This window comes from Vitis vinifera, chromosome 4 (genome assembly GCF_030704535.1).
Source record: "Vitis vinifera cultivar Pinot Noir 40024 chromosome 4, ASM3070453v1".
In the NCBI taxonomy this organism is placed as follows: domain Eukaryota; kingdom Viridiplantae; phylum Streptophyta; class Magnoliopsida; order Vitales; family Vitaceae; genus Vitis; species Vitis vinifera.
Genome location: NC_081808.1, coordinates 20,079,740 through 20,103,479, shown reverse-complemented (window position 1 = coordinate 20,103,479; position 23,740 = coordinate 20,079,740). Strand labels below are relative to the sequence as shown.

General features: G+C 33.7%; 2 protein-coding genes across 2 annotated transcripts; one reads left to right on the top strand and one right to left on the bottom strand.

The window, feature by feature from the left end:
- Positions 1-5,547: 5,547 nt before the first annotated feature.
- LOC100241069 (probable methyltransferase TCM_000336) lies at positions 5,548-8,218 on the top strand. Its single transcript, XM_002265853.4, has 4 exons — positions 5,548-5,755; positions 5,850-6,251; positions 7,377-7,649; positions 7,737-8,218. Exons 1-4 carry the CDS (start codon positions 5,660-5,662, stop codon positions 8,073-8,075), a joined length of 1,110 nt encoding a protein of 369 aa, XP_002265889.2. The 5' UTR covers positions 5,548-5,659; the 3' UTR covers positions 8,076-8,218.
- Positions 8,219-19,701: 11,483 nt separating this feature from the next.
- On the bottom strand, positions 19,702-21,033 carry LOC100263337 (uncharacterized). Its single transcript, XM_002265888.4, has one exon. It carries the CDS (start codon positions 20,688-20,690, stop codon positions 19,932-19,934), a length of 759 nt encoding a protein of 252 aa, XP_002265924.1. The 5' UTR covers positions 20,691-21,033; the 3' UTR covers positions 19,702-19,931.
- Positions 21,034-23,740: the final 2,707 nt, after the last annotated feature.

Sequence of the window (23,740 nt, the reverse complement as noted above, 5' to 3'; positions counted from 1 at the left end):
GATTTATTCGGAAGGTATGCGGATCATGTGGCCAAGCATCGTTTGATGGGAAAGGGAAAATACTTCTTCATATTCATTTCCCTGAGGAAGAAATAATTTCTAATGAGAGTATATAGTTGCACTTGTTAATTAGTGTTATATATCCATTATGCAATAAAATTGAATTCTTGACAATAATTTGACTGTGTGATTCAAATTCATGTACAATGACATGCAGCAAAGTCATGTGATTTGGCTTCATCCACAATGGACATGCAATAACACTTGCCAACAAGAAGTTTATGCAGGTAATTTGCAAGATGAAGTCAACAGTGCTCCCCAATCACATTTGATGAACTCGACCATTTAGATGTTTGTGCGAAAATCAGCCTGGTAAATTCTTCAAGCCCAGCTACGATCCAAGAACACTGATGTTGGTCAATAATTCCGGCCCAAGTACTGTCCAGATCGTTAGGCTTTCTCTGAATTGGGCTTGGTTCACACCTTAAGTTCTGTTGTGTTTTGGTTTAAAGGGGCCATCTCAAAGAGAAGTGATAAACACAGGGTTGTGAATTGAAATTTTATTGAAGGACTAGGTTTGTTCCTTGCACGTGTACAGTTAAGTAATAAAGTTAAATATTACATAAAAATTTTAATTATTTAATAAAAATTATAAAAAAATAATTTAGTGAAAAAATGAAATGAAATTTTTAAATTTTTAAATATTTATATTTTAAAAAAAAATATTATAACATCGTGACAACTTTATACATATATTTATTTTGTAACAAAAAATCTATATATCAAATTAAAAATAATTTTAAGAGATAAAAAGTTTTTAATTCTATCTAAATAGGATTTCTTAAACACAATTTTTCCTAAGCTTTTATAAAATTAAATAATAATCCAATTCACAATAGAGTTTTAACTTTTATCAAATTAAAATAAAAAGAAATTATACTTCAATCACAATCTTCTATTAAAAAAAATATCAAACGTATTTATGGAAATATGGGCATTTATATATATATATATATATATATAAAATGCAGAACTTGATTTTATGACACCTGTTATAATTACAAAATAACTAAGTCTTAAATTAAATAAAAAAACCTTAAATTTTAAATTCAAATAATTATTAAAAATTTGAAAGTAATCTATCTTTATCTATAATTCCATATAAATAAAAAAATTATTTAAAAATGAATAAAAGAATCACATATATTTTTTTTAATAAATATCTTAGAAAAATGTGCTCATATTTTTTAAAATATAAATTTATTCATATTTTTTTATTCTTTAATTTTATAAATAGAAATTCATGTGTACAAATCTTATTATGTTATGTGTACTTTTTTAAAAATAAAAATAACAGTTGAGATTAGAAAAAATTTATATTTCAATTTTTTATATTGGACAAATATTAATTTTATAATTATTAATATTTTTATATAGTAAGTATTGGTTTTTAAATAAAAATGGAAAAGGGGATATGAATTGAACCAGACCCATATACCCTGCCACTCTTTCTCGTAGAGCACATGAGAGAGTTTTTTACAGCTCAATGCCAAAAGGAGGTCCCTATTATTGGAGGGAGGAAAGGGGTTGGTGTTGGGGTGGAAATTACAGGAATATCATTCACGGTTTGTGTTGCACTCAACGAAAGAATAATAATTTCATAAATATTTAAAGAAAATAAAATTTAAAATAAAATAAAATAAAATAAAAATTACAACAAAATGTGCATCCCAGTATCATCATCTTTTTGATAGATAATAACCGCCAACCTGTAAGTAGTTGTGAAAAGTAATAGTAGATGATGTTACTTCATTGAATGCATATTAGATATTTAATTTATGTATAGAATTTACCATAAATTTGGAAATGTGGCTCCCAACAAAAATAATCAATATAAAAATTTTAAAAAAATTAGCCTTACTAATTATCATTTAGAAAGGGACTGGAGATTATAAGTGCCCCACTACAAAAGAAGTCATAAACTAGTTGTCGTTATTAAGATATAACATTAGTGTTAAAGAACGTAAGAACGAGAAAATAATAAGATCCACATAATAGACTCCGGATTTTCTCACCCTCATGAGTACTACAATTCTTGATTAGACAACATATATACAAAAGGCCTAGAAAATATCTTCTTTAGGAGGAGAAAATAGTCATTCAATAGATGCTAAGGACAATAATGAAGGACCGTTCTCTTTATTTATAGTTTCTCTTAATTACTAATGTTTATTTTCTAATAAACTACTTAGATTTTAAGTTTCAATCTCTCTCTCTCTAGTGTTTCACCATTCTACTCATCGAACAAATGATATTCCTCAAGTTTTCATCCTCGATTCCCACTCATTTCTTTCTACCTTTTCTTGATTTCCTTCATAAAATGGTTTCATTTTTCTTTTCTCTCATTCCTTCTAAGGATTAACCTACCGAGTTTTGATTTTCTCTCTAATCATTTCTATATTTTATAAAAAAAACAACACCTTACGTATTTCTTTAGTTTTTTCATCATTTGTTCCTCTAAAGAATTAGGTTTCATCATTCAAAAAACTTTCTACATTTTCTTCTTTTCTAATTGTATTTGCACCTAATTTCATGTCATTCCTTTATACCTTACCCTATAGGAAAACACTAGGATATCAAACAAGTACATACCAACCTTGTCATCTTCACTCTTGAAGATATATGGTAAAATTTAAGTTGTTGGATGAGGACATAAACAATGGAATCAATGTATAAAAAAATAAAGATCCAATGGAATTAAAATACAAAAAATGAGATCAATCAACATACAAAGTAATAAGATGAACTTAAGTATAAAACAATGATACCTAATTATGTATGTGGTGTGGTGTGGTGTAATTAATCCCACTTTTCAATATGTATCTATTCAAATAAGCATGACCCTACCCTATATTACTCTTATTGCTTTCTCCATTTAGTTATATCCGCATGATATCAATTTTGTGTATTTATTCCCTCTTTTTAATAAGAGTGAACTCGCCTTTTACATAATCCTCCACCACCATTACAACCACACAATATCAATTTTTTCCATTTATTCCCTCTTTTCAAGAAGAGTGAACTCTCCTTTTACATACACCACTATGAAAAAATTAATCTGATTCATATCTTAATCGCATTCACAGTATTTTATATATATATATATATATAAAATAGCATTCATATAAAATATCATGAATGAGATTAAGATATATATTTGCATTAAATTTGTGGCATACTAATTTTTATATTTAATAAAACTTTCATGCTTTTATTTTTTTTTTCCATTACAATAATTTATTAAAATGGTCAAAATGTGATCCTATTTTACAAAAATAAAACAAGAAAAATTACCATTTTTTTTTATAAAAAAAAATACCTTCCATCAATTTTTGTTTACTGATTCATGCTAGAGCACTTCTAATAAAATAATATAAAAAGTACTTTGATTCCTTTGAAGATATGTTTATAATTTCAAACACATTAAGGTTATTTTATTTTTCCAAATGAAGAATAATTTAACCTTTGACCTGCTATTTCCAAATGGTATTTTTCTGTATCAAAAATTGAATCATGATGTTGCAAAAAGCATGAAAAACATAAATGCAAAACCGACAGGAGAATGAAAAAGAGAAAAAAGGGAGGCAGTTAATCTAGAGTGAAGATTTTTTGTTTATCGTTTTAACCTATGGTGGCAAATCATCTAACAGATTAGTGTGTTATAGTTATTTTGTCCTCTCTTCTTGTCATGAATTCAACACTCTCACAAATTGATGGCATTCGAAAGAAGAAAAGGCAATAATGAAAAAGAATTTTCATATTGTAAGGTGGTATTGGAGAGTACTAGGGATAGGAAGAAGGAGACAAGGACCGTGATGATTGCCAAACGCATTATATGGGGAGAAGCAAGAAAAGCAAAGGAAAAAGGCAAAGTAAAGTTAAGAGCACGAGTGTAATGGGTAATCCATAAATATCGACTTTTTCTTCCTCTTTTCGTGCTCCCTCTTTGTGCGGTCTCTGTGTTTCGTACTGCTTGTAATGCATACTGACATGCTCAGAAGCAACATAGCCCCCCTCCCCTCTCCCCCACTTCTGCCCTCCTCATTCCTCCTGCTTTAAACCATATGCATATCCTCTAGACATTCATGACTCCCATTTCATGCTTAATTTCATGTTCAATTCTCTCTCTCTCTCTCTCTCTTCTTTTTCAAACACAATCGCACAAAAAGGGTTTCGCCGACGACATCACATTGAAAGTCCTTCCACTTCATACGTGGGGTGCTATATATGTGATTCAAGAGAAGTCAAGGAGAAGACTGGATAAAAAATGAACGTTTGAAAGGGATTAGCCTAAACTGATAAGAAATTAATGTTTGAAGTAAAGCTGTTATGATTATATAGCACTGCTTTTAATATGGGCCACAGTGATGACTACTCTAGATTAAAGGGGCTACAAATTTTGACAGAGTGATCATTTATCCTGACGGGATTTTGTTATCTCTAATAGCCTATTTCAGATCGATTTCTTTTGCTTTTAGCAACATATGTTTGTTTTTACTATTTCATTTTGTTTTTTCAAGATTTTTTTTTTTTTTTCCCCTTTGAAGTAGTAGATTCTGTGACTTGACTCAATCAGTGCGGTTCTTATCAAGGTACGTACTAGTAGGACCCCTCAATCCAAACGAGACGTAACACTCCCATTGAACACACTGTATCATGCTCGAATCTTTCATTTTTTTCCAGCCCTCCACAACCCAAAAGTTGCAGGGTCGTACAAAATGAGATGGCCCCCCTCGCCACTCATCACTCTCCACTCACGGCCAAAAAATGGGAAGGTCGTCCATGGCATATCCCTCAGCCAACACGTGTTTGGTACCAGTGTTCGTGGCAAAAAAAGCAGGAAAATTAGGCAACAATCTTCTGTATTTGCAGCAAAAGTGAAGCTGATTTAATGATCTCAAAGTTGCTTCCAAGACAAGAGGGACGTTGAGAGGCGAGGTTATTGCAGCACAAGACGCCACTTGCTCATGGGAAACCCTCCAAATCACAAACAGCAACTCTTCCAGCCAATCACTTTCAGTCAGAGGAATAATGGCCGACGCCATACCTCACTTCAAAACAAAAGACGACGAAAATAAATAAATAAATAAAATTCTTGAGCTGTAAATCAACTCAACTGGCTTTTTGTGAAAGACGTTTCGTTCTAAGATCCCTTCGCTCATTAGGCTGTGTGAGCTACCTCTGCTTGTATGCATTGTTACAGTACATGAATATGTAGAAACCACGAATGACCGAACTCGGCCAAGCCCAAGTTGTAGAGCCTGTCGACTGAGCTTGACCCAAGTCCAATCAAGTTGAGCTGTAACTGTTGATTCTTTGGATTGGCTTGGCTCATTGACTTCCAAAAGCGTGACATCCAATCATCATTGACCCTCCAATATAATTAATTATTTTCCTGGAAAAGGAAGAGGAATCGATTAAGGAACCTATACCATTGAAACTCGCCTTTAAAAGGGGGCTAAAACACTGCTTGTGTGTGTGTGAGAGAGAGAGAGAGATAGAGATAGAGAGAGGGAGAGAGAGAGAGAGGGAGAGACAGAGAGAGACAGAGAGAGACAGAGAGAGAGAGAGAGAGAGAGAGAGAGAGAGAGAGAACTCAATGTCTCAAACTCGAACCAGTATGGATGTTGAGAAAGCCTTCCACATGACAGGAGGAGTAGGAGAAACTAGCTATGCTAGAAATTCTTCACTTCAGGTTTACTTTCCCTCCCTATTAATTTCTCTTACTCACGGGAGTCTTCATTTGGTTTTAACTTTGTTTTTCTTTTTCTAATTTTATGTTTAAACAGAAGAAGGCTTCTGATGTGGTGAAACACATAACCATAGAGACAATTCAACAACTTTATCTTACGACAACTCCAAGGAGCTTAGGCATAGCTGATTTAGGTTGTTCATCCGGGCCAAATACATTATCATTTATCAAAGATATCTTTGATGCTGTTGAAGGGACAAGCAGTCAAACTTTGCTTCCTGCGCCAGAATTCCGAGTTTACCTCAATGATCTTCCCACCAATGACTTCAACACAATCTTTAAGGCCTTGCCAGATTTCTACAAGGAGCTCAGAAAAGGAAGCAACGGGCGTCCATCAATTTTCATTGCAGGTTTTCCAGGATCATTCTATGGAAGACTTTTTCCCGACAATTGCCTGCACTTCATCTATTCCTCCTACGGTTTGCACTGGCTCTCCCAGGTAACAATTCTCTTCTATCTCTTTTTCTTACTCTTTTCCCATTTTTAGAGTCCGATGACTGGTAGTACTCTACTATAAAATTTTACTCCTCTGCAATTGCATGGTTAAGAGTATGTTTGAGAATAACTTTAAGAAGAGTTTTTAGTTTAGAAAGTGTTTAAAAAAAAAAAAAAAACAGGTTGGAATATTTAGAAAACGCTTTTAAAGAAAATCACTTAAAATATTTTTCTGAAAAAATAAAAACACTTAATAGAAACAATCTGATATTCTAAATTAATTCATGAGTCACAAAAACCAAAAAAAAAAAAAAAAAAAAGAGAAACGGAAATAGAGAAAAAACATGAGAAGGAAAAAATTCATGGCCGTAGACAAGTTGTCTTTCAGGTCATTGTCTTTCTGTTAAACCTCCTACTTTTATCATATAGATAAGAAGGAAACACCCCCCTTTCACTAAGCCTTTATAGAAATAAATTCATAAGAGGAAAAAGTAAATGTCTTGATAAGCAGAAAAAAGATTTAAAAGAGAGAGAGAGAAGGGCATGAAACCATGCCTCTCTCAACTTTTCCTTATCAATGATAGCAGGCTGAACAGGGCCTTGCTCAGCCCCAGATATATACAACTAGCTAAGCTCCCCCGGCCCGTTCCATGTCGGATGAGAATCGACAAGAGTTTGTAGTTTGTACTGGCCAAAATATTATAGGCTGCAAGCCAAAATTATGAAGGACGTTAACAGAAAATACGTTTTGGAGGCGAAACAGATTTAGAGTAGAGTGTGTAACATGACCCATATCATCAACTGAGATGTAGTCGTGACTTAATCTTGTCTTCAAAAGTGCAACATCAGTTGAAACCCCCCATATGACCTGGGACTTATGGAGAAGAGTGTTGATATAAGTTTGATCCACTACTACCGTACTATAAAGGCTTTCCATGGAATTGTTCCAAAAATCTTCACTAGACAAATGATCCAGAATCTACTCAACATCCCTTGGATTAATTGGATCATATGCCAAACATCATTGCATGTACCAAAAATCTTCACAAATCATGCATGTGGCAAACAGCTCCCAAGATTTCTTAAGTAGACAACTAACCAGAAATATGTCAACCATCATGTCATGCAGGTTCCTCCGGCTCTTTATGACGAGCAGGGCAGATCAATAAATAAAGGCAATATCTATATTTCAAAATCCAGCCCTCCAAGTGTGTCTGAATTATACTTGAGGCAATTTCAAGAGGACTTCGCACTCTTCCTCCGGTCACGATCTGAAGAGCTGATTGAGGGAGGAAGAATGGTGCTGATCCTATTGGGAAGGAGAGGTCCAGATCATGCTGATAGAGGCAACACGTTCTTCTGGGAGCTCCTCTCTCGATCCCTAGCCATTTTGGTTTCTTGGGTAAACTGCTGCTGAATTCTATATCATGCGTGTTATATAGCATTTATAGCATCTCCAGCAACGCTGACACGTAATGGTTGTTTGTAGGGAGAAGTTGAGGAGGAAAAGCTCCACTCTTATGCAGTTAATTTTTATGCGCCAACGAAAGAAGAAATAGAAGAGGAAGTGAGAAGAGAGGGTTCTTTTGAATTGGATCGGGTGGAGATGTTTGAAATAGAAAAAGATGGTGCGGATGATATGAGCTATGGAACCCAAGTTGCAAGGACAGTTAGAGCTATCCAGGAATCAATGATTAGCCTCCACTTTGGAGAAGGAATTGCAGATAGTTTGTTTGAGAACTATGGAAGACTGGTGGATGAAGAAATGGCTAAGGAAGATATCAGGCCCATCACTTTTCTTCTGGTCCTTAGAAAAAGTATGATATGAAGCATGAAAAGCAAACTTGGAAAAGATGATATGTATATATTAATGCTTTGCTCTTGCATTTAACTATATAGGGTGACACAAGTGAAAATGGTTTGTGTAGAAAGCAATAAAAATTGTGAGCTTTGGTTTGGAGAAGACCAAAACGATGCGTTTGATTGGAAGAAGGCCAGAAAAACAGCCACCACACATCCTAACTTTTAAGTCGAACAGAAACATAGCAACGGAAAATCTCCAAGGGTTTTGTCCCTAATTTCTTTCACTTCATTCAAAATGATCCCCGTTTTTGTCACAGATGCAAAGTAAAATGATTAATTCTAATTTTCAGACTTTGCTGTTGGAACATAAATAAATTATCGATGGCTGGTCATCAATTCTACAGATTAATAATTGAAGGCACTTGAACCTAAAAATGTTCAGGCCCATCCCAACCCATGCTGTCTGTCTGGACCAACGAGCAGCAATAGAACTCAACTAGAAGGTGTTAAAAGGCTGGACAGGCCGACTAGGTTCTCCGGCCACATAAGCTGGTATAGGTAACACGGCAACACAGGTTGAGGACAGTACTACAATCTTTAGCCCGTGCATGCCCTCACTCAGAAGACAGAACCAATCGTCATGCAAGGTGAACTACTAAAAACAAACATGCTTTTGAATATTGCTCAAGTTTGTGGAAATTAGATGGGCAGAGTGAAGAGAATTATAAACACCCAAGAGTTGGTGATTATAATTGTTAGGTACAGGGTCAAAAAGGACATTCAAAAGGCGATTCATTCTCAAGAATAGGTATGGAAAGTCTATTAATGAGATATATAGCAGTTTCAAACAAGGACCAAAGTGATAAGGACAAGTAAAGCTTCTTTGAATCATACATGACTCAACCATACTTGGATGACGACGTTCAGCGAAACAAACAAATATGTTGTGGTGTATATGGGGGCCAAGTTAGATGTTGAATCCCATTATCTTGGAACATAGATTTTAAACTTTGATATTCTTTTTCACCATAAGAGTAAATAGTATTAATGCATGGAGGATCGAAAGAATTTTTTAACAACTATTTTAACTTTGAAAAAAGTGTGACAACTTAAGATTTATATGATAAAGAGAACAACAATGAATATTTTGCCGAAGCAAAAATGATGTAATAAGAAAATCAAATAATAAAACGATCGAGGGCTCCCACACATCTATATAGACAAGGGAGAATTGTGTTTTTAGCTCGATTAGGCTTAGTAATTGAGGTAAGGTCCTCTTATCACCCATAATTAAACTCAAAACTCAATGAAAGAATAGAAATTGAAAGAAAGGATATTGCATTTAAAAAATTCCTAAAATATCCTTAACTATTAAATGAAAAAATTAGACTATCCTATCTTTCTCATTTTCTCTTTAACTCTTATTATTCTCTCACTTATTTATTAGTGGACCAAGTTGAATCATTTCCTAATTATTTTTCTCCATTAAATTAAATATGAAAGATAAATGGTTAAAAATTATTATTGCATTTTTTAAGTAAATAACTTTTAAATACCTCATCAAATTTTATTTTTTTTCAAACTTACATAATATATAATAAATATTATTCTTTATTTCAAACTTATATTATTTCTCATATATATTAAACAATTTTTAAACACCTCATAAATATTAGTATTATTTATTTGTTCTAACTTGCAAATTAGACACATGGTGTTTATTATTTCAGAAATAATATAAACACTCACATGCATACATACATACATACATAAAATATTAATCAAGAAAACAATATTTCGAGTAATGGGCATAATTAAAGTCTTCAAAATACTCAAAATTTCTCCATTCCAAAATTACCTATGCTTCTCACACTAATCCTAAATATTTTTAAATAAAGATTTAAATATTGAAAACCATTAAAATAAATATTTTCTTATTAAAGCGATTTTTTAAAAGTAATAAGATAAAAATGATGAAATCTTCGAAACTATAATTACAACAGATATTTTTTATTTTAAAACTAATTTCATAATTTAAATTAATGATTTAAAAAAATGCTACAAAAATAATTTTTGTTTATTTTAATTCCATTTAAATATAATTTTTTAATCTCAATTGATAATAATGAAATTATGTTTATAAAGACAAAATAGTAAAAAATATATATTTCATTTAATTTACTTATAATGAACAATTCAAACATGATTGATTTTAATTTTACTTCCTATATATTAATTTTTGTAGGAAATGTCTAAATGACATAATTTGGCGGAAAAAAAAAAACTATCAATAATTGTCTTAATGTCAAACTCAAGTTGTTTAAAAATCATACAAAACATATTAAGAGTCTTATACACCATTGTATACTTGACACATTTCCCTTGTATAATTAGTGTAATACCCTTGTACAGTGACCTAAATTTCATATATTTCCTAAGTTATGTGTACATGTACGTGTGTTAACCATGTTTTCAATAGTTTAGTTAAAAAAATGGTGGATGACTTAGGATCAAAAAAATTTCCCCGAATATCATTATTGGGGAAAATATTGGAATTTTCATGTGGGAGTTAAATAAAGTACATGGCATAGGTGTACGACCTTTGGGTGATAAGGAAAATAAATGAGTCATTCAAAATCGATTGAAATCTTTCACAAATGGTAATCTTGTACACTTAATACATTTTCCTTGTACAGTGTCACAAATTTCATATCTCTTGTAAGTTATGTGTCCACGTATGTGTATTTAATCATATTTCCAATAATTTAGTTGAGAAAATGGTGGATAACTTATGATCAAATTTTTTTCCCCAAATATCATTACTAGGGAAGTATTAGAATTTCCATATGTGTTTAATCATATTTTCAATGGTTTAGTTAAGAAAATGGTGGATGACTTAGAATATAAAAAAAAAATTCTTAAATATCATTACTAGGAAAGTATTGGAATTTTCATGTGTAAATTAAATAAAGTGTATAACATATGTATGCAATTCGTGGATAATAAGAAAAATGAAGGAATTGTTCAGAATTGGTTGAAATCTTTCATAAAGGGTAGTCTTGTACACCCCAGTACATTTTTTTTGTACAGTTTGTGTAATACCATTGTACAATGACACAATAAATGAATAAATGAAATTTAATTTTTTTTTATTAATTTCATATAAAAAAATAATACTAAATAAGGTTTTCTTTTTTTTAATTAAACGTATTTTCAAAAAGAGACAATATAGAAAATAAAAATTATTTTTAAAAATAAAAATAAAAACTAGAAAAATATTTTTAAACCAAACTCAAACATAATCTATATAATTTTTAACTACTTGTTTTCATCTAAAATGAGTAAATATACCTTTCAACCATTTTATATAAGAAAAATTCAATATTTACTATGTATTGATATACACTTTTAAAATTAACTCATATGAAAACATTTTAATTAGGTATTTAAAATTTCTTTCTTTTTCTTTTTATTATTTAAATAAATTTTCAGTTAATTCAAATCATTAAAAAAAATCCTTAGTAAACAAATTTGTAACATTTCATATAACTTATTACTAAAAGTCATGTTCAAAAAATTATTAAAATAAGGAAGGAAGAAAATTAAAAAAAAAACAATTAAACCTTTTATTTTATAATAGTAAAAAAAAACTTTAAAATACTTTTTAGTATAAAAAAAAAAAAGAAAATAGTGAAAATATTTATTTTAAACAGTGTTTTAATCATTAAATTATTTACTTCTACAATGTAAAAGATAATTTTTATTTATTTAAATTAATATTTTTTTAAAAGTATTTTCCAAAATAGTATTTGAATCATTAGTATAATTTTTGTTTATTTATAATTTAAAAATAGAAAATAATATTGATTTTTCAATTATTTATAAAAATATTTTTTTAAAAAAATAATGAAAAAAATAAAAAATGGTTAAATAAGAAAGAATTTGCGGGTAATGACATGTAAAGAGTGATAGAATAAAAACAAAAATGAGTTAAAGGGGTATTTTTATCGATTATTATCTCATATCCTTGTAATCAACTATGGTAGTCGAAGGACCTTATTTTAATTATCAAATCCAAGTCCAAGTGAGTTGAGAACACAATTCTCCTTGACAAGATTAAGAGGATAAAACTGTACAAATTAGGCCTGTGTAAGGAGAACTTGTGACTTTTATCATACTTACATAAATCATAAGACAATGATTGAGACAAACTAAGAAAACTAGAAGACTACTCTAAGAAATAACTTGACGAAGAATTTTGGATGACCAATGAATGAGTCTATCATGCTAGTTGCCAGGAGAAGCTTTGACACCCATGCAAACTCTTTTCATCCTTACTGTAGTACCATCTTGGTTAGGTCTTGTTTCATAGATGGAAAACACAAAACATGAGAGAGAGAGAGGAATGAAATGGGATTGAGAGAGTACTCTTTCCAACATGTGTGATATTCAAACTCCATCACCAATGATAATGTCATCAAGATATTTGCATAATTGACGAAGAGATAGGTTGTCAAGATCACATGCTACTCCGGGGTCCAAGAGCCAAATGATTGAGGATTTTTTGTGGTGATGGCTAGATTTGTAGTAGGTGTCAATGATGAAAAGGACACCTTCTAAATAGTCTACCATTGTCAATCAGTAGCAACAGTTGCAAGTTCTTTGAATTCAAGAACAATGTCATTTATCATGTGAGCGATGAGGTGTTGATTTGGAATCAGTCCTCCAAGCATATCTATTTCATCAACAGTGTTGTGAATGATAGCTAGGTAATATTATCAATTTTGCCAATCCCATGGTTCTAGAGGAGCAGGGGTTAGCGTAAAGCTTTACAAGACATGCCCAAGCATCAATAAACATTTTGCATGAGTGACGTCCTATAGGTAAACCTTTGTAAGTCAGGGAGTTGATGATGCTTAGAAGGAGTTTATCTTTTCTTGTCTAGAAGGTATAGTCTATATTTAGGACTCTCTTGCCATCAATTATAATTTTTGAGAATGAACAGAGCTTTGATCCGTGAATATAGCCAAGAAAATCATGCCACAAAAAGAAGTGCATCGCAAACTACATTTTCCATGAATAGTAGTTTGAGAGAGTAAGGTTGAGTGGAAGCTAGCTAATTATGTTTATAACAATGCAATTGTTTTAGCTTATTACTAGAATGATAGTAAGTTGGTTTCGTGATGGTGTTATTAAGCCTTCATTAATAAGCATGGTGAAAGGTAAGGCAGAGGATTTGACAAAAAAAAAAATTGACCAAGGATCAAGACTCATGTGAGTTATAAGTGCTTACCATATAAAGGTAAGAAATGAGATTATTGAGCTTTCATTTAACTATGATAAAGAGTAGGGTTGAGGATTTGACAGGAAACAAACAAAAACTAATTATCAAGATTCATGTGAGCTAGAAGTGCTCTAATACCATATCGAGATAAAGAAATGAATGGTGAAAATTGTAATACTATGTTATCGTACACTCAAACATTTTATAACATACAACGTACTATACATGGAACACATAGATTGCTCCTAAATATTAGAGATGATGGTTGATTGCTTTTGATTTGTGGATGAGATCAAGGTTTGAAATGTGGCCGACATTTTGTATATGCTCATCTGATTTTTGCATAATTTTCCCTCTTTTTTGTCGATATTTTTATATATTTTATCATTTATTAGAAGTTTTTTTTAATGTTTTCATGAATTTTGATCAATTTTTGATATTTTATATTAAAATATCACTAATATTTCCCGATATATCTCAATATATCCGTAAAATCAAGCTACCAATATATAAACCGATATTTTCATCCTGGGGTGAGATTGAGTCTCTTCTAATAAATGTTATACTATATTATTATTTAGTTTGTCAAAATAATAAAATTTGGAATAGAAAACATATTTTATAATAATATTAAGTTATTTTTCAAATAAAATATATATTGCTTTCCTATGTTTAATGTTTAAAAAAGTACGAAATCTCTTATATTAAGCATCATTTGAAGATCTTTTATAATGTATTTCTCATTAAATAAATTTTATTTTTATTATTTAATAACATTAATTTTTTATAAATAAACAACGTTACATTTTCAAACCAAAGATTAAATATTTTTAATTAAAACTTTTTGTTTCACAAAGTAACTAACATGAAAAATAAATTTTAAAAAAAATGGATGAAATAGAAAAGCTTATGATTCATGGGATATGTAAATCTCGCCTTTCCCTAAAATATTTAAATCTCACATATAAATTATATGAGAAAAATAATAGATATGTTTTTCTACGTCTTATCTTATTTCATGTTCAATCAAATATAAGATATGAAAAAAAAAAAGGTTAAATAACATATTTAATCTCATTATTAATCCAATCTATATATATATATATATATATTCTTAATTTTGTTAACTATTTTTAATTTTAATAATATATAAATTACAGATTTATGAGGCAGTCCCGATATCTCGATTGGACAAGTTTGAACCACTGGTTCAATAATATATTTTCTCCTTTAATGGTATGATTCTCAAAACAATTGTTACAAATTCTATGTGCAACAAAAGAAACATAATGCCTTTTTTAGATACCACTTTCCGGCTATACCAAACCACACATAGGTTTTAGTTGGGTTGCAATCATGTTTTAAAATTTGCTCTGAAGTCATTGAAAGTTGGCTAGTCTTGGGTTCAAAGTTTCTAGACAAGGAACCTGGATCAAATTGAAGTCTGATCCTTAAAAAAGGGGAAAACCTTCTTGTCCTTTAATGTATCAATTCGAACTGGTGCACAGGATACAGTGCATGTAAAGGTAGGTACTAGGAAATTCTGAGAAAAATGTGTGGTTGTATGTATTTGGGCATGGGCCAAATTTATTGATCATACAAGAAGAAAGTCCACAAAGAGATCCCATAGATCCAGGGAGCCCAGTTGGGAGTCCTTTGACCCCAACACCTTGAGCACACAGCTTATTTAGCAGCTTCATGGGCCACACTACCATCCTGCACCCATCATTCCCAAAACTTAAATATTAATTCTTGCATCCATAAAAATAAGCAAATCCTGCACATTTTGGGGAGCTTCCAAACGGTTGAAGGTGATGATAAAGCCCAACTGGAGAAGTTGAATGAATCACGCGAAGTAAAGATTTAATAAAAATTAAAATCAAAATCAATGCTTTTGACCTACTTGCTAAGATGACAAATGAAGGTGGTCTGTCTCATTTGTCATTGTTGTTGATGATCATAAATTTAGGGGGGTTGACTGCTGCCTTGCTTACCTAATCCTTGACAACACGATTAATATATAGATATCTGAAGATGTTGTAATCAAATATCTGTGCTTTGCATTATATTTTGATTAATTACTATAGCTGTACACCACGTGTACATACATCTAAAGACATGCTAAACTAGGTTAGGTGGGGGCAGTGGAAATTCGGACCAATTAAAGAAAGGGTTCTATGAAGTGGAAAAAAATAAGGTTGTGTGCCACCAAAATATCAGTAATTAGATCAGATATTGACATTATCAAGAAAAAAAAAATGTGTATCTTTTGTTCTTTTTGGTAGGCAGGTAAAAGGATGATTTAGTTTGCAGAAGATGATATGTAAGATAAACTAAGAAAATTTGAGAGAACGCCACATATTTGACACTGATATGAGTATGTCAGTATTGAGCAAGGATTGAATTAGGCAGGTTGATTTGTTCAAGATGTCATGATGTTATTATAACTAATCCAGCAGATGCCTGTCTATTTGTCATTTGTGTTGATCTTGGTGAAGTAAATGCATCAGCCATTTTTATATATCAAGAAGCTTCCATTGTTTCTAAATACCTGGAAAGGTACAAAACAAAGGCAGGCAAAGAAAAAAGAGCATGCACATGCACAGGAACCAACATGAAAGGCTTGCGAGCCAGTGGTAATAATAGCTAGGGGCCCCCATGAGTGGGGTGAAGCCAGGGCTTCGAAGTCACAAAAAAAGACAGATAAGTTTGTCAATCAGAGAAGCCAACTAAGCTAAAAAAAATAAGCTAGGCTACTTGTGGAAGTCACTTTTGTAGGAACTAGGAAGGTTCCCTGCAACCTCCAAGACAAAACCAGCTAAAGTTACCACCATCCCCTTATGAAGTCACTCTCCTTGAATCCTTCCATGTAATGTCCCATTGTGGAGTGAATGGGACAGACAGGGATACCTACTCTTGCAGTCTCTTGTCTTCCTATCTAGTAAATGATCAGTTTCATTATTCAACAATTTACATTCCACGTTGTCCATCTGCTCATACCTGTACTCCCATCAAACAAAATGACAACATTACAACAATTCTTTGAACATATAGATGAGCTATAATGGAGAACCTCCATTCTTCTCTGTTACCCTTTGCCCTCTTGTTCCCAGCTTGGGCCCCTTCAATTGGTCAATGTGTCATAGTTGGTTGTCAGAAACGTGCATGGTAGAGTACTGGTGGCACCATTTGCTTCTGGGTCCTGCACTTGCTTCCTTGTCATTCATAAGAAACACTGGGTCTGCCATTCTGTTTGATGTTAAGCCATTTATGCTCCAACATATTCACATAATCTCTATATAGATGATCTGGGATTTTGTTGTTCCACACCCTCATTTATTGGCTCAGAAGAGCACGTGTCCTTGGCTGTGTCCCATAGCTGTTGCAAGACAATGGAAGTTAGTGTGGTTCCAACTTAGAAGGATGAATTTATTAGTGAGATTTTTGGTTTGAAGTATGAGGAAATGTAGGTAACCTGAAAGAGATGATCTGGAGAAGTTTGAATTCAGTATGAGTGATCTTTCAAAGTGAAGTTTTGGGAATTATACTTACTGGCTTCCAACATAGTGTGAAAGTTAGAAGTATCTTTCACGAATGGAAATTATTGGTGTAAGCTAGAAGATGAACTGGCAAAGATGGAAATCATTGACTTTATGTCAATGAGAGATTAATGAACTCTCAAAAGTAAAAGTTACTTGCAAAATTTTAAAAGCTACTACAATATAGCCTCTCTTGATGGGAGTTTGGAAAGTCTCAATAAATTATTGGAAATGTCTGCAATTATTGAGACCACCCTGATTTCACAAAGTCCAGTTACTTTACTGGTTTTGAAAGTAATTTCTAGCTCACAATATTGACAGAAAGCTTGTCAAGCTTGGCAAGCCTAGTAGGCATCCACAAAAGTCACATTTATTGACATGTTTTTTTCCCTTTACCTAAAGAATTTATACCTATAAAAAATCCCTCCTGTAGTTTTCACCAAAAAGGTTTAAAGTCAGTTTGATCTCTTTTTGGGTTGTGATTGCTAAAGGTGAAAAAATTTAGGTTTTCTCAGAATAACATTGTTTCACATCTCCCCATTTCCCCCAATAGCTTCACCCAGAGCAGAGCCATTCGCCTTTCATTGTTGTAATGAGTGGACTACAGAGCATTACACGACAAAACATTGAATTTTTCCTATAGATTATAGCATGTTCTCCTTGATATGTAAATTCAATTTCCCAAAAGGTCAAGAATATGTTTACTATTGGGAAATTGGGCATGATGCACTTTTTTCTTCAGTTTTCTGATTACTGATGATGTTGAGTCAGGCAGACTTAATGGAGGGAATAAATAACCTCCTTTACTGCTTCAACTGTCATGAAAACTGAATAAAGAGGGGTAAAACCAGGTACTTAAAACATATTTTCATGTGACCAAGGAGTCTCTTTCAGAGGGTCTTTTGATTCTTCAAGGGATGCTCTTATGCATCCTAGACACTAACCCATCCCATTTTGCATAATGTATGGCTATAATTTATTGCTCTGTTTTTTATTTACATTTTCAGTTCGCAGTAATGACCTAAAGCTATAAGCCTGATCTGTGAGAACCAAAAAAGGTATCATCCCAGTTGATTAATGGTTGAAATACCTCAGTGATCTGAATGAAGAAAGTACAAGACTACTCCCTTCTTATTCTATTCAAAATAAAATTCCAAAAGATTGTGGGAAAAAAGGGGACCTTGTAGCTATTTGAGCCATTCTTTATAAGCATTAGGGTTCTTTTGAACTGCAAATTTGAAGGTTCTAAAATCCTAGAGAACTGGAAAGAATAATGGCATTAGGTCTTGGAAAACCTCATCCAATTGAGGGGAATGGGACATCTACTTTCTTACCTGTTTTTGTTTTACTTTTCCCTTATATAATATACCATTAAGCCAAGTAAGAGAAACACAATAGATGGATGGATGTGATCCATTTCTGAAATGGAATTCTGTGGCAGTCGGTGTGTCATTAAATTATAAAGTTATTCTGGTCCTGATTCCAACCCGGAATCGTTAGAAAAGTATTTAAAAAAAGAAAAAAAGAGGGGGGGGGGAATTTGAACTTGTTTACCAAGGATGACATATCAATGGGCAAAAGGTGATTTGAGGGGATTATCTATCCAAGGTTCTCTTTTGGAAAAACTTCTCCAAGAACATTAAAATAGAAGCCCAATTATAAAATATGCATTACTTCATAGAAAAAGCATATTGATTGGCACCCACCACTAAACCCCAGCATTAGAGCATGCCTAATCCTTTCCATTAACCCATTCAAAGAGACTGAAGCACAAAGGGGACACAAAAGAATACCAAGGAAAAGAAAGACAAAGGGCCTTGACATGTCTCTTCAAACAAACATTATTGAGACCAAAAAGTGGTATCTGATTTTGGTAAATATCCCTTCTGGCATTCCATGAGATAACTAAATTGCTAACAAACACCACAACAGTAGTCCATAGTGGACTTAATCATGACTTCCCCTGTTTTATATGAGAAAAAAGAAAGTTTAAAAGAGCAAGCAAATGCAGATGAGTCTTGATAAAAAGAAAAAGTCTTTTCTGGAGAGATTACCGGGATACTGAAAGCAAAGTGTACTGCAGAATGAAAGTAATTAATCATATAATATATTCTATGATTAGTGGTAATATCCACTAGAAAGGCATATGATTTCTTTGTGTGGGGACAGTCCTCAATGGTACCCTGGAAACATCTCGGGTGTGACCGATTAGACTATCAATCATGCAATAAGGAACAATCCTGGAACCTTTTTAACAACAGGTCTTCTTAATAATGACCAAATCTGTAACAGATTAAAGATAAGAAAGAGATGGAATGAAAGCCCAAAAGATGTAAACAACCCCAAATGATGGTTTAACTACCTATGATCATCAGTTTTCCACTTTGACTATAAAAAGTGTAATGAATTACTCATGAGCTCTATAAGAATGGAAGACTGTACATTGTTAGAAGGAAAAAAGAAATTGTTTCCAATGTCCAAGAAGATTCAAAGGGAAATCAAGGGAGGGGCCAAATGTCAAAGAAAATTGACATGATGGGAAAAAAAGCAAGCAAAAGAGTTTGGAACTTTGTGGGCTAAAAAGATTTTCTTAGTCCATGGATCAACCATATGTATTCAAGCCTATTCAGTTACATCATTCCTCCCTAAAGGCGTATGGAATACATATTCCTTGGGCTTTCCTTCAGCCACTGGAAAATAATAATAATCAAAATCCATACTTTAGAAATCAATTACGCAAAATCAAATAGGAGGAGAGATGGTAAGATTTGTTTCCTTATCTTTCTTTCTGAGCATGTCATTCTTTCATCAAATAGAGAACCAACTAATTCCACCGTCAGATTGATATCAATTATCATATCAACGATCGAGATTAATTTATCTTCATCTTCCCGCTTCACTTCAATTCAGAAGCTTAATTAACACACACAGATTTGAACCGAGATCAGTCACCTTTTTTCTCCTCCGTGAGAATTTAAGGGCTGTACATAGCATTAAAGAAGAGTAACTGAGAAAAAAAAGATTAAAAATAAAACGAAGCCATAAAATGGTAGAATTTTCAGTTCTGATCTTGTAAAACAATAGCTAAAGACTCCTGTCGACGAAATCTCAGCTCCCTCGCAATGAAAGCCTCTATCGTGCGCTGGAAATCCTCGTTACTCAACTCGTCCTCCGGATACCAAGTTTTCGCCGGATCGTCCCCGGAGATTACAATTTGTTGGCATTTCTCTGTATCCGATCGCTGCAGTATTCTGCGAGATTTCTCCGAACGGTCTCGATTCAACTTCTCCGACTGACTCCGACGATAAACTTTCACGTACGAATCCCTTTTTGAGTCCGTGACTGTTGGAACCACTTTTTCACATGTAGGACGCAGAGTGTTCGCTGCACATATCATCTGTTTGTCCTCATACACAACCACCTCTGGCTCCTGAGACAGAGAAAGATCTTCGGATTGGGAATTAGGACGATTATTTTCACTTTTCTTGACGAACTCTTCGTAGATATCAGTTTCGGCATTGTGAACGGGCAAGTTCCGGTCGGAGAATTGGCTGGATTTGAAGAGTAGAATGACGATGATTGCGTTACAGAATAAGAAAACGAATAGATGGCTGGCGATAACTGTCGAGATTTTCCGGAAATACTCGCCGGAGATTTGGATGGCGAATGGAAGGTGAGTGAAAATCCAGAAGAACAAGATCAGAACGAGGAAGAGTTCCGCGAAACGGAACAACTTCGTGACGTTTCGCAGGCGACGGTACTTTAACATGGCGTTGGCCTTCTCTGCTTTAACACTGTCGAAATCGAAACTATCCATTTAGAGAACGAGTATTGATTTCAAGGCATCGTTTACTAAACCCCGTACGAGAAAAGAAGAATTCTGAAGAGGGAGGATTTTCCAGCAAGTTGAAAAGGAAACAGGACGAGAAAATGGAAACGAAAATCAAACGAGAATATCTTGAAACAAAGCAAAAAGTATGCAGCCTACAGTTTAGACACATACAGAGAGACACAGCCCCAATAGAACTGAACCTTCTCCGGTGACAATTCCTGGCCTTTTATAGACAGAGAGGGTACAAAATTTTGGTTAATTAATCAGACAATTATCTTAAGAATGAATTGGACAATTTGTACCCACGCTCAACAAACATGGGTTAGTCATTTCAACTATGGTTAGTACAATGGGACCCTCAAAGCGGCGGAGGACACGTGGCCTTTTATTTTCATATTCCCCTATATTTTATGTTTGAATTTTCGAATTTCCCCTTTTCAGTTATTGTTTTTCGGGCACACTGGCTTTCCATTTCCGTCGTGGAAGGTTGCCGGAGTTATAACGTCTGGGGAGTACGGAATGTCGTGGCTTTTCACGTGAGCTGTGGATTCCGTATATAACAACTACTACACTCTGGTCCGTTGGCCTCAGACATATAGCCCTCCTGGGTGTGCCTATTCAACCTCGCCATCATCTGAATCTTTCCTGTTTTTCTCCACTTTCCTCTCTCCTCTCAGTCCAATTTCCAACCCACCTTCTGTTCTGTTCTTCTCGCTTTCACTTCTTTCCTTATTTACTCACTCACGCCTCTGAAGCAAAGCTTTTATTGGAAAATTAAAATTAAAATTAAAATTAAAATTAAAATTCTAAATTGAATTTGACCCATGAAATTAAGCTTCTCCCAGGGCTTTAGCCTAAGGGATGCCCTTTTTGTCAGGGTAGGATAGCCCTACTATAGGAATACTTCCATTTGTTCCTCGTGAAGTTTTGAGGTACTAATTATATTTGGGCAAGAATTTAGCACAACCCAAATGGACCCATGGCTGCCCATAAGGGTCAGAAGACAATCAACTAAAAGACAATACTATCCATTAAACGCTGCATGATCAAAGCCAACTTTTTCATATGGCCTACAAACAGAATGTAAGGGGTAATAAAGAATTATCTGGGTAGGAATGTAGGATACCATTACTCCTAGTAATGAAGTCCTTTGATCTTACTCACCGGATGATCACAGGAGTATGCATTGGGTCTTCAACAATCACATTCCCTGCCTTCTGATAAGAATCTTTAAACTCTGCTTGACTTTAGGCTTCCTTATCTTTATTTTTGAGGTCGGTAGGTCCTTGACTAATTTAAAAGGCCAAAGTCTTGGTCACCTTTTATATAAATGCAAAAGATATTAGATATTACGGATTTTTATTTTTATTTTTCATATTTTGAATTATTTTTCATAATAATTTATAAAAAGATGATTTAAGAATAATTTATTTCAAGAAATAATATCCAGAAAATTATTTTTCGTCCAAAATTAATATTTTTTTTCATTTTTTTTAATTGGAAAAGTGTTTATTCACTATCCTTACCCTTTTTTGTAGTTTGATTCCTACATGCAAAAAAGCAGGGTGAAAATATTTGGAAGATAGACATCCACATCATATGTGGAGTTTAATGATGGGGTTAGGCGCATCTGTGCAAAAGTTGTACAAGAAAACCACGCCAATCACGAATGTGGCTACCCTAGCCTAAGCATTTGAGGCAGCACCCTTCAAAGAAATTTTCATTCCTATATGCTGGAGTCGGGTATGAGAAGCTTTTATTTATTAGACTCAACCTATAAGGGGTATATTATTAGTACTTTTTGCCCCACCATGGCCCAATTTCTGCCAAGTTGTCACTGTGCATCAAAATTTTATGCTATAGAAAACATTCATGATTCAAAGGCTTCCTCTGGTTTTCTGGATGGGTGGCTTGTCCCATTGAGAAGAGAAGGAAACAATACAAAATTGAATTGGCTTGAATCACTAGACAAAAACAGTTATAAGGCAACAACTTAGATGGCTTTGTTTGAAATGTCACACATGGTTTTCTTCTGTTCTACTTCAGTGCAGCCTATTTGAAATAGAGAACAACCAAGGAGAAATCAGCCATGATAGCTCATGGGGTTCCAGAAATCATGGTAATAGCCAGGGGAAATGGAGGGTTTTCCATTTCTGGGCTGAGGAATCTAGGCATGAATTGGGGGGTCGGGCCAATTCAAGATCAAACAAAGCAGACACACCCACTAAATGTAACCTTCACAGTGAACTCTCCTCCTATTCTCCATACTTTCTTCTACACAAATGTTTGAAGCACAAGGAGTGGAGGACCATCTTGCTGGAAACAACACTTTAATGGTTCTGTTTGGTGCATTATTGTCAAAAACCATAGTGGATGATGGAACATATCGGCTGCTACAATTCAAATCTTAATTAATGATTCACTCTAGTTGGCGAAAAACACAGTAATAATCGGGCCAAATATCGGTAGCAGAGGGTGGAAGGGGATGTGGAAATTTGGGGTAGTCAAGAAGTGAAGGATTGAAGTGCAGAGGAGTGTGTATGTCCGTCAGCCTCACTAATAATGAGGCGTCTCGTTCCGTAAGAAGAGACCCATTGATTTGAGTAGTAGGAGTAGGTGCCTGTGTATGTCTGTACCTTGAGATGAGGAGTTTGACAGCATGATGGACACCACTAGGCGGTAGCTGCTGTCTCTTCATCCCAAATGCCCTCACACTCTCCTTACTTCTCCTCTCCACACGTTGCAGACTGGGTCTTCAAATCGGACCCCCACGGCCCACCCCCTCCCCCACCATTCACAAGTACCTTCTCCCAAGGCAACCTTATGATTGTAAATAAGGCATGCTCCTTTTGGTTACAGGCTTACAGCCCATCTCACAGCCCCTAGACGCCTTGAATCTATTCCCTGCCAGATTTTTCTTACACGTTAAGATGGTTTTCAGCAGAGATAGATCAAACTGTTAGTTTTTTTTTTCTTTTTTTTCTTTAAAATGTATGGTTTGATTTATATCATAAATCAATGGCGGGAAGGAAAAA